This window comes from Paramormyrops kingsleyae, chromosome 1 (genome assembly GCF_048594095.1).
Source record: "Paramormyrops kingsleyae isolate MSU_618 chromosome 1, PKINGS_0.4, whole genome shotgun sequence".
Taxonomy (NCBI): domain Eukaryota; kingdom Metazoa; phylum Chordata; class Actinopteri; order Osteoglossiformes; family Mormyridae; genus Paramormyrops; species Paramormyrops kingsleyae.
In genome coordinates this window covers 2,729,453-2,741,306 of record NC_132797.1, presented here as the reverse complement: position 1 = coordinate 2,741,306, position 11,854 = coordinate 2,729,453, and the positions used below count along the sequence as shown (strand labels likewise).

The 11,854-nt window shown below is 47.4% G+C and overlaps 1 protein-coding gene across 1 annotated transcript; it reads left to right on the top strand.

Annotated features, from left to right (window-relative positions):
- Positions 1-551: 551 nt before the first annotated feature.
- hcls1 (hematopoietic cell-specific Lyn substrate 1) lies at positions 552-10,579 on the top strand. Its single transcript, XM_023825964.2, has 16 exons — positions 552-578; positions 1,178-1,271; positions 2,340-2,423; positions 2,527-2,600; positions 3,244-3,373; positions 3,466-3,576; positions 3,848-3,902; positions 4,012-4,122; positions 4,445-4,555; positions 4,948-5,003; positions 5,108-5,177; positions 5,645-5,793; positions 6,052-6,174; positions 6,429-6,600; positions 7,027-7,089; positions 9,765-10,579. Exons 3-16 carry the CDS (start codon positions 2,340-2,342, stop codon positions 9,899-9,901), a joined length of 1,446 nt encoding a protein of 481 aa, XP_023681732.1. The 5' UTR covers positions 552-578; positions 1,178-1,271; the 3' UTR covers positions 9,902-10,579.
- The last annotated feature ends 1,275 nt before the right edge of the window (positions 10,580-11,854 follow it).

Genomic DNA, 11,854 nt, shown 5'->3' with positions numbered 1-11,854 from the left:
CATCATTAATCAATCATAAAGGTTCATTAATTTCATACCATTACAATTCATATTTCAGCAGTAACTGAGTTACTAAGTTATCTGTGTTCTCTCAAGTATACTGTTACCCAGCTGTCTGTATGTCGGATAAAGTAAAAAAAGCCATGACTGTTGCATCTTGTGCCTCCCTGGAAGCAAATGAGAAAATCCTCACGACTGTCATCTTGGAATCTTGTAGATGAATCTGTCGCTGCCCGTGTGCTTGGAGTGGCAAAGGGGCACGACGGCAGCGGACCGACGCGTCAGCAGGGGCGAGATTCACGGCTGAACACAAATGCCCAGCACAAAAAACCCATCATTCTCTTGCGTTGACTTTACTTTTGTGGAGTCATTTATATCCAGTTAGTCGCTTTACTCTTGGTGAAGGAGAAGCATCACAAAGGGCCCCACAGAGCCGGCTGCTTGTTTCCCATGTCAGGCAGGTCCAGTGCCGGTCCAAGCCCCCCCCCCCCCCATCAGGGCGTGTGTGGCTTGGGGCTGCTCACCATGCTGAGCGTGAAGGTGCAAAGTGACTTTGTCTGTCTGGAGGTCCAGGGCAGGTAGGACCTTTCCTCCTCCTTCTGTGAGCCTTTCACTTCTGGAGCAGCTTTAAATAGCCTTGGGGGAAGTGATGGGGGGGTGGGTCCCGAAGCAGGAACAATGAACTGCATTACAGCAGGGCCTCTGCTCTTTGTTATTATTGTATTTAAGAAACTTAGAGGAAATAAGCTGCACTGACAGTCATTTGTGCTGGATGTTCTTGTGTCTGGAAAATGCTTAGTAACTGGAGGACGCTACACCCCTGGTTCGAATCACTGTATGCAGATTTAACTTAGAATTATCTTAATGTTTGCTCGCGTTGCAGGAATACGGAAGGCAGCGGTTGGTGTGAATCAGGGTAGCTAGTCTGTACATGTTCAATCTGCAGCGCAAGTTAGTCCATGTATGGGTGCGCTTACAACGACTGCGGAAACAGGAATCTGCACCTGAAAAGCGCTACCCCGCTAACTTTAGCGCTTTTATATAAATTATAGAGTGTAAGAATTATCTGGATTCGTACGACTGTCTGTAGCTTTTGCGACTGCATGACATTTTAAGGGGGAGCCCTAAGCGCAGCGGCTTGAACTTGTTCCTCTCTCATCACGCCCTGATCGGCCAGCCTTCCGCCTGCGCTCCTCCCGGCCAGTGCAGAGCTGCAGCGGCGTCTCCTACTGTACAGCGCTACCCAAGTCCATCAGCTCCAAAGAGTTACCGTAAGTAAATATCATCTGTGGACGCTTTCTGTGTCTCTTCAAATGCAATTTCACGTAAAAAGGAGTTAAAGATCGATGGTATACAGAAATTCAGGAAGTGGTTTACTTTTAAGATCTAAATTCCAGTTCTACAGATGAAATATATTAAAAGTTTATTATGCTTGTCTACTTAAATCACTAACTGAGGACTTTTGTAAATAAGTCGATTTGATTTACCCCGTAAATCGTAGATTTTAACGTCTAAAATCGTAAACCGTTACTCCTGAGTCTGATACGGTTAGTTTTTTGTAATGTTTAGTTAACTATTACTAAATACCATTAAAGTAAGTTAAAGTAGTATTAAATTCAAGTTTAAGTGTAATATATAAAGGCCTACGCGAAGAGCTGCGATGATGAATATATTTCCATCTACTTAAGAGTTACTCTGTATCGTATTTCCATCTACTTAAGAGTTACTCTGTATCGTGTGTTGGTAAGATCCCCAGAGCTGTCAGCTTCAGGAAGGTAAAAAGTAACGCCGTTGTAGGTGGCCTTGTTTACGAAGGGTTGTAAGTTAAAGGTAGACTGTAAAATGTCTTTTGAGGCTCTTAGAAATTAATCTAATGTTGTAAGTTTTCGTTTACTCATGAATTTTAGTGTAAGTCATCTGACGGGTTATCATATATGCGTGTATCATTATGCCGTTAAGTGATCTTCAATTAGAGAACATTTCATAAAATAAAAGTATGCTTTATTCATGTTATGTTCTCATCTTTTTGAGGCGTGCAGGGTGCACTGGTGGTGTCTTGCTGGACCGCGGCGCCGCAGCTTAATTACCTCAGAATTAGACACCACCTAAGACGACAGCTTTGCGTTTTCGGCATGGATGTATTTTAATGACAAATGCGTCTTTCGTCTGCAGCGCGAGCTGCAGGCGTCTTGAACAAGCTCCTCTCAACTTCCTTTGTGGCATCAGTAAAATTAGACCGTCAGTTGCTCTACTCTGACATATAAGGCGAAAGAGGAAGTGTGTGTGAGTGTGTGCATTTCATATTTTATATGACTTTTGGGCATGTTTGCTTTTACTAGATGTGGAAGTCGGTAGTGGGACATGGTGTCGATATGAAGGTGACCACGGAGGGGGACGACTGGGAGACAGACCCCAACTTTGAGGTTAGTTGGGTCTCGGTTGACGGGTGCTTTACTGCTCTGAGAGCAGCGGTTGGAGCCCAGTGCTGCGTCTCTGCGCGTCTGACGGCTGACTTCCTCATCGCAGAATGACGTGTCGGAGCAGGAGCAGAGATGGGGCGCCAAAACCATCGAGGGGTCGGGCCGAAAAGAGCACATCAGGTACTGCTGGGGGACAGATAGCAGGGGTCAAAGGTCACCTTGCCAAGTTCATGCACAATGTCTGATATATTATTTTCTGTTTGGCAAATGCTTTTATCCAAAGCAACATACGCATTTGAGAAAGCAGGGTCAGACAGTCCTGGGGACAATTGGGAGATTAAGGGCTTTTCTCAGGGGCCCAATGGTGACGTCACTATGCTAACTTGAGATTTGAACCAGTAACCTTTCAAACACAGATATACTGTAGGATCCTAACACACTGATCCACACATTGCCCAAGGTCCCAGTTAATCACCATGGTGTCTCTGGGAAGGGTGACTATGCCAGTATAGCGCTCCCATTTTGCTTTTGGAAAACTCCAGAACTAAAGCTCAAGAACAATAATTTTTATTAATCTTTGCTGGTGAATTTAATTAAAATAAAAATATGTACCATACGAGGCAGATAGGGAATATGGATAACGACAAGAGGGACGCCGTCCTCTGTGGAGCTTCCTGGGGCTTTCGTTAAGGACAGAGATGTACGGCCAGTGAGGCGGCGGCTTCGCCTGTGTGAGAGTGAGGCGGCGGCTTCGCCTGTGTGAGAGTGAGGCGGCGGCTTCGCCTGTGTGAGAGTGAGGCGGCTCTCTGCTCATCCCCTGCAGTGTTGCTGAGCTCCGGCAGAAGGTGGCCTCTGAACATGAGCAGGTGAAGAAGAAGGAGCTGGACGAGGGACCCAAGGCCTCCTTCGGGTACGGAGGGAAGTTCGGGGTGGAGAAGGACCGCATGGACAAGGTAGGATACGGGGGAGCCAGCAGTCCCGATCCGCAGGCTCACCCTGGTGCTGACACACGTGACCGGCTCCTTACGCACGTTCGGTTCTCCAGGTGGCCATGGGCCACACTTACGTGGCGGAGGTGGAGAAGCACTCGTCCCAGACAGACGCGGCACGTGGGTTCGGGGGGAAGTTCGGCGTGCAGAAGGATCGCATCGACAGAGTAAGAAATCAACATTACTCCACTTTCCCTGTCATCTCAGCTGATTTCAGAACTTGCAGTATAAATAACCATTTACAGAGGTTAATTCATGCCTAATATCATTTTCTGCACAATAATAATTATTCCAAACATTTGCTAGTATTTCTTATTCAAACTTGATGTTTGATTACAGTGTGGCGCCCCTCTGTGCACTGCGGTGTGTCATGCACACACAGGGATAAAGCAGGGTAACGTTTGCATGTGGTAAAAGCTATAGTGTGTCTCTTTATAGTCAGCGGTTGGTTTCGAGTACAAGGGAGCAGTGGAGCAGCATGCCTCCCAGAAAGGTAGGGTCTGCACAGGCTTTTGTGTGTTTTGTTTCTTTAACCTGGAAGCTTGTTTTTATTTTTTGTACTCATGCTACATTTTATGTCTTTCTTGTACTTCCTCCTTCAGACTACGCTAAAGGTTTCGGGGGCAAGTATGGCGTGGAAAAGGAGAAGATGGACAAAGCTGCCCTGGGTTATGATTACAAGGGGGAGTCAGAGAAACACCAGTCTCAGAAAGGTTAGAGTGACCCCTACTGGCTGGAGAAGGGAAATAGCAATGCTCATTTCACATTAATGTATTTATCTGACGCTTTAACGCAAGGGGTGTTCATTTCAGAAAGCAGGTTCACTTAGTCCCTGGAGTAATTGGGGTTTAGGGACATAACAAAGAAACTACACTGCTTGCCCTGGGATTTGAACCAACAACCTTCTGATCAAACGTTTAGCATCCCAGCACAACGCCTCCATTTTATCACTGACATATTCTGTGTGTTTATGTGTGTGTAACGATTTTAAAATGTACCCTCTTTTCCCCGTGTTGTCTCTCTCTACTGCCCCAGACTACGCAAAGGGCTTCGGTGGGAAGTACGGAGTCGAGAAAGAGAAGGTGGACAAGGCTGCCGTGGGTTATGACTATAGGGGAGAGACGGAGAAACACCAGTCTCAGAAAGGTGACGCCGACTGACAGGGGTGGCCACACCCCTCGCGCGTAAAACCGGCCAATCACTCGAAGCTTCGCGTCCTTCAGCATCATGCCATAGCAAGATGTGGTGCTCGGGACCGTCGAGAGCTAACGGCCTATTACGTAATGAATAATTATGTTAAACTAGTCACACAACCAATAATACCGGGCAGTGAAATTCAGTTATGGTTATTTAGATATAGCGCCTTTCACAGCAGAGTCGCGTCAATGTGCTTGGCGAGATGGTCCACTATTACACCATTTGTACAGAGTGGCAGATAAAACAGGGAGCTCAGAAATGTGGTATCTAGTCTGGAGGCGATGCTCCTGAGGTCAGGCAGGCTGTTTTACTGCCATTTCATTATTCCTGTTTACTCGCAGACTACGCCAAGGGCTTCGGCGGCCGCTACGGGGTGGAGACGGATCGCATGGACAAGGTGAGTCTCCAAACCAACCGCCGGCCTCCGTTTACGGCCTCCCACCGTGACGATGCTCCTCAGCCGCCGCCCGCTGCTCTGACTCCTCACAATGTCGCCCCCAGAACGCGGCAGCCTTTACCGCAATGGAGGCCCCAACATCGTCGTACAAGAAGACCCAGCCGTCGGAGGCCTGTGAGTGTCTGGCAGCGTGAGGGGATCACACGCTGTGGCTGATAAGCACACAGGGGCCACTCTAGGATGTTTATTTTTAAGGTGGGGGGCATAAGAGGGGCCATAATTAATACAGAGGGGCCAAACTTATCATTAGCCAGTGATTTATTTTGAATCAGTGCGTGAAAGGGGAGGGGCACTGTACGGGCCAATCAGCTATCAGCGCCCCTGTGGCCCCACCCTTCCATATACACCCCAGTAGGTGAGCATTGTTGTATCCCATAACCACAATGTAATAAAAACCTGTTATTTTGATGTTGTTTATGGGGACCTGATGTTGTTGGTTACTTATGGTTAAGCTTAGAGCTGGGTTGGGGTTAAGGTTGTCATGTTGGGATTAGAGTTTTGCCCGTAGAAATGAATGGAGAGTCCCCACAAAGATGTAATTACAAACCCGTGTGTGTTTATGTGTGCACATATGTGAGCAGCAAGTCTTGGGGCAGGAAATCTGAAGGCACGCTTCGAAAATATGGCGCGAGCATCAGATGACGAAAACAAGAAACGGGCGGAGGAGGAGAGAGCCAGGAGAGAGGCGCGGGAGGCGCGGGAGCGGGAGGAGGCTCAGAGGAGGCAGCAGGTGGGCCACACTCCTCCCAGTGGACAGGTTCACACTATGGCTGGCTTCTTCTGCACATACATCTGCAAAGAGCTGGCATTCAGCAGAGATACACTGGCATGGCGTCTTCTGTACATACATCTGCAAAGAGCTGGCATTCAGCAGAGATACACTGGCATGGACAGGAGTACTGTAGAGATCCTAGGAGGTGCCGGAGTGGTCGTTGCAGGGTGAAAGAGCACGACCGTATGCACACCAACCTTCCCATCTGTTCCTCAGGAGCAGGAAAATGCAAAGCAGGAGGTGCAGCAGCCCCCCGTGGCTCCGGAGCCCAGAGAGACCCCCCCACTGCCCAGGAGATTGCCTGAACCTCCCAGAGAGGAGCCAGACCCAGTGGCGAAGGTGCAGAGGGGTTCTCATGGCTTTTCATGCGTCTGGCTGTGTACGGAATAGCAAAGCACAGAACTGAGAAGCCTTAGTCTCTGAAATGCATCCGAAAGCGGATGCAGGTCAAACTCATCATGCAGCCAGGATCTCGAAGCAGAACGTGTCAGACTGTTTGTTCATCTCCTCTGATAAGTTGACGGAAGTTCCGTAAAGGTACCAGTACTGGGGACAATGTCCTGGTTACTATGCTGACTTTGTGCTGCCCCCAGGAGGAAATGCCCGAGAAGGAGGAGGAGGTAGACTATGACGCACCCCCTGCCCTGCCTCCTCGCCCTGCTGACCTGCTGGAGGATGACTATGCAGTGCTTCAGGAGGAGCCGGAAGAAACCCCCCAGCCAAAAGAGGAAGGAACCTATGAGGACATTTCTGTTCCTGTACAAGGTTTCTGAGATTTTTGGTTTTATTTTGCAGTGTCTGGCACAGATCCAGACCCTTTCATTTCCCATAGGGCCAAGGTCTCATAGCCAGATGTAATGGGGTGACAGCTTGCCTTTCCATTGGACTGTCACATTAGAGGAAGGCGCATTTGGAGAGCTGAACAGGGTACGTCCTGCCAGCCAATCAGGAAGAGGCAGGGATTGCCATTAGTATCAGAAGTAGCACCTGCAGAGTGTGTGCATTTTAACACGTTGAAGGTTAAGGTGGACCTTCTTCTCAGAGCCCTTTAATACTGACATCAGCGGGTGAGACTTTTCACTAAAACAGAGTGGTAGTTCTGGGTACCATCAGACAATAAATAACTCAAATTCCATGTGAAACCTCCAGGCTTTAAAAAAGACGTATTAAATCTGCTTATTAAATCCACAGATAACGACTACGAAGACCTGACTTGTGGCCAGTCAGCTGTGGCTCTCTATGACTATCAAGGGGGTAAGTGTCCTTGGGAACCCTCTAGTGGAGAGCTGTGGAAGTTGCCTTTTCTCAGGGCTTCACTATCGGATGGATAAAAATCACACAGAAGTAAGAATTTTGGACTGCTGGTTAGGGAGGCAACAGCAGGCATGCTGCATTGCTGCAGGTACCACTGCAGGTACCACTGCAGGTACCACTTGGTGATGTGGGTGTGGTCGGGTGAGCAGGACGCAGTCATGCATTTGTTTGTTTTTCCTGGAAAGGGTTTTGCACTCTAGAATGACTGAAATAGGCCGGTGCTAAATCATGCTCACACTACTATGCATTTTTTGTGTTCAGATTCAAATTTGGATACTTCAGTTCAATTCTATTTGTATAGCACATTTTCACAACAAAAAGTGCTTTACATTGTCCCTGATCAGGCCAGTGGCAGCAGTGACAAGGAGAAGCTGAGGGAGGAGTTTTTGCTTCAAGCTTTTTGAAACAAAGAGCCATTTTTTCCTCTAAATATCTGAACCAAGATTTACAATGAGCTGCAATGGGTAGAGAAGGGGGTTTGAGATACGATTTTTTTAATGTGATATGGCCATATATGCATCCATCCATCCATTATCTATACTGCTTTATCCATCTGGGTCATGGGGAAGCTGGAGCCAATCCCAGCATCTTTGGGGGAGAGGCAGGGTACACCCTGGGCAGGCTGCCAGTCCACCACAGGGCCAACACAGACACACACTCACATTCACACCTATGGGAAATTTAGAGTAGCCAATTGACCTAATCTGCATGTCTTTGGACTGTGAGAGGAAACCAAAGCACCTGGAATAAACCCACGCATGCACAGGGAGAACATGCAAACACAGAAAGGCACCCTGGGCGACCCGGGGATCAAACCCTGGACCTTCTTGCTGTGACTCCGCAGTGCTAACCACTGCACCACTGTGCCGCCCGGCGTATATGCATTTAACACAAAAACAAAAGTTCAAGTACTTTATAAAAAATAAAGAAAACCAGTTTCGGCTGGCATCTAAATCACTCGGATGCATAACAGCGCAAAGGTGACTAATATTACAACATTGTTCAGTTCTGTAGCGATAGTCTTCACCCTCAGCCCTTAGGCTCTGCAGTCATCTAACTCAGCTGGCTATAATATGTAAATCGGAGAAAATATAATAATTTTTACGAAGACCCGGGAAGGAGTGGTGACGATTTACTACAAAAAGTATATGAAAGAATTAGGAATCCCAATAAATGTTGAAGCGTATATCCAATTGCAGGTAATAAAGAAAACTCCGGAAAGCATACCGTCTGACCGGAGACGTACTCTCGTCGTAGAGAATGACTTTGAGGAAGATGTAAATGATGCCGTTAAAACATCAGAGAATCGCACGATGGACATATAGCTAAAGAAATATCTAAATGAAAAATAATATTAACCCATAAATAAATAATTTATCTTTTCAAAAGTATTATCATAATTATGTTAAGACATGAAAATGTGAATGCGGCTGTTGTTTTGAGAAGATCCTCAGCCAAAGAGCCGCATGTAGGAAGCAGAGGAAGCCCTAACCCTAACCGTAACCCTAACCAGACCCAAAGGGGGAGCCCGTCCTGCAGGGGGCAGCAGAGGAAGCCCTAACCCTAACCAGACCCAAAGGGGGAGCCCATCCTCCAGGGGGCAGCAGAGGAAGCCCTAACCCTAACCAGACCCAAAGGGGGAGCCCGTCCTCCAGGGGGCAGCAGAGGAAGCCCTAACCCTAACCAGACCCAAAGGGGGAGTCCGTCCTCCAGGGGGCAGCAGAGGAAGCCCTAACCCTAACGAGACCCAAAGGGGGAGCCCGTCCTCCAGGGGGCAGCAGAGGAAGCCCTAACCCTAACGAGACCCAAAGGGGGAGCCCGTCCTCCAGGGGGCAGCAGAGGAAGCCCTAACCCTAACGAGACCCAAAGGGGGGAGCCCGTCCTCCAGGGGGCAGCAGAGGAAGCCCTAACCCTAACGAGACCCAAAGGGGGGAGCCCGTCCTCCAGGGGGCAGCAGAGGAAGCCCTAACCCTGACCAGACCCAAAGGGGGAGCCCATCCTCCAGGGGGCAGCAGAGGAAGCCCTAACACTAACCAGACTCAGAGGGGGAGCCCATCCTCCAGGGGGCAGCAGAGGAAGCCCTAACCCTAACCAGACTCAAAGGGGGAGCCCATCCTCCAGGGGGCAGCAGAGGAAGCCCTAACCCTGCCCAGACTCAGAGGGGGAGCCCATCCTCCAGGGGGCAGCAGAGGAAGCCCTAACCCTAACCAGACTCAGAGGGGGAGCCCATCCTCCAGGGGGCAGCAGAGGAAGCCCTAACCCTAACCAGACTCAGAGGGGGAGCCCATCCTCCAGGGGGCAGCAGAGGAAGCCTTAACCCTGACCAGACTCAGAGGGGGAGCCCATCCTCCAGGGGGCAGCAGAGGAAGCCCTAACCCTGACCAGACTCAGAGGGGGAGCCTATCCTCCAGGGGGCAGCAGAGGAAGCCCTAACCCTAACCAGACCCAAAGGGGGAGCCCATCCTCCAGGGGGCAGCAGAGGAAGCCCTAACCCTAACCAGACTCAAAGCAACAAGCCAAATCTCTTTACTCATTAGGCATTAATGCATTACGTGATTAACAGTGTTTTACTGTTTATGGGGGAGAAAGGTCCATTTTTTTTTTTTGTTTTGCAGAGGGAGAAGACGAGATCTCCTTTGACCCAGATGACATCATAACGAACATCGAGATGGTGGACGAGGCCTGGTGGAGAGGACACTGCCGCGGTCACTTTGGCCTTTTTCCTGCCTCCTTTGTGCAGCTGATGCAGTGAGCGCCCAGGCACCATTTTCACAGACGCCGTGGTGTCTTACTCAGCTTTCCATACCGCCCCGCAGCTGTATCTGCACTCTGCCCACAATCAGTAAAGTCTAACTCCACCCATTTGTTTGTTCCCGTCGTGAGTCCCGCCCTCATATGCCAAATGCCACACCGGGATTGGCTGAGCTATGACAGCACTTTGAAGATGACTGTAATACTCACTGCTTATTAGGTAACAGCCTTGTCCCTGTTTTTGTGATTCAGAAAGATTAGCTTTACTGTGGACTCACTGTGTAACCAACTATGCAACTAACTTTTCTGATAAAAGAAAGAGAATAAAATGTATACATTTATATTAAACTTATAATGTACCTCAGTAATATTATGCAATTTGGGGGAAAATGTGCAAACCAATATTAAATTCCTCTTGACAGATTTTTTTTTAATCAGCTCAAGTTTTCAGACAGTATTTATAACATGACCAATTCATACAATCATCATGACACATTAAGTCTGTGTACTGTAGGCCACACAACGGAAAGACTGATTGTGATGTTTATGTCGTTTTTTTTTCTGTTCGATGTTGTCTGTCTTTAACATGCTGCAATGTCTTTGCCCTCGCAGAGCATGAGGGTTGGCTTTCATTTTAAGCCATTTCTAAAAAAAAAAACCTGGTCATCTCGCTTTCTCATCACAGAATACCTTCCTGCTGGATGACATTCCTACACAGCTTCTGCCGCGAGGAATGTGCGCTGTGTGACGTGGGCAGCGCGCGGCGCGTGGCGGAGGGGGGGGGGGGCGGTTCCTTTATTACTGCGCCGTGTTATAACAAGATATAACGAGAGACAACACTGCCAATGTAACGTTTCATTTTGACGAATCATTTAATCCCGACAATTTACATTTATATGGCAAACTTAGCAATCAAAACCCTTCTCACATACCAGCGTATCAGTAATTCGTTATACACAATGGCCCAATTTAATCGATTATCATTTATCATTATTTATAATCAAGTTAGAATAATGGACATAATTTTAAACATCCAATCGGTTAAAATACATTGGATACAGGAAAAAAACTCAAGTTCTGGTGGCACCCAATGTATTACACATATAGCTTTGCATTCATCCTACGCACACATAGCTTAGCTTAGCATCAGCCATATGTGATCGCTTATCTTGATACTGGGAACGAGCAAGGGACGATGAATGAACTGAAATGATGGTTGACGTGATGTTTATACACACTTTATGGCTGCTTATGAACATGCCCGTTAATTCTCTCTGCTGGATCATGAATGGAGCTCTTTTTTTGCCTTTGCAGTTAATGCACCTGGGTTTCTTTAACATCTTTAAAAACACACTCACTTTACATAAATAGGTTTTGCTTAAGGTTTTGTGCCCTTCAGATCTTGCCGCTCCTTTAATTTTCTTTTTACCGTATATTACTTTACATTTCATTTCATGCCTGTATTGTTTCTCGTTTCTCTTTAGTCTTGCAAAACAAAACAGAAATCTTCCTATTGAACGCCATTTCAACTTACTGCATGAAAGCTACTTATGCAAATACATTTTGTGTATGGGTTGCTGCGTTTATGAAATTAATGAAAATTATATAGTCTGCCAGTCAGTCAACAAAAATGTATATTTTCATCAGCTGAAATTCTTTAGAAATAGTTTGTTATTACTCTATAATTAATCGGAAAAGAAATATCATGATTATTACTGTAAAACTCCTATGCGATTTCCAGTAATGATCTTTACTGCTGGAGGATGACTATGCAGTGCTCCAGGAGGAGCCGGAAGAAACCCCCCAGTCCTTTATCGAAAGGACTTGATTTTCTTGGTGACAGGTCTTCCAGTAAATGTACACAGCAAGCTTGTCTGACAGCTTCCTCTACAGCTGGCAAATATTTGGCATTTCTTTAGCATGAAGTCCTGTCGTGTGTGTTGTCATTTTTAGT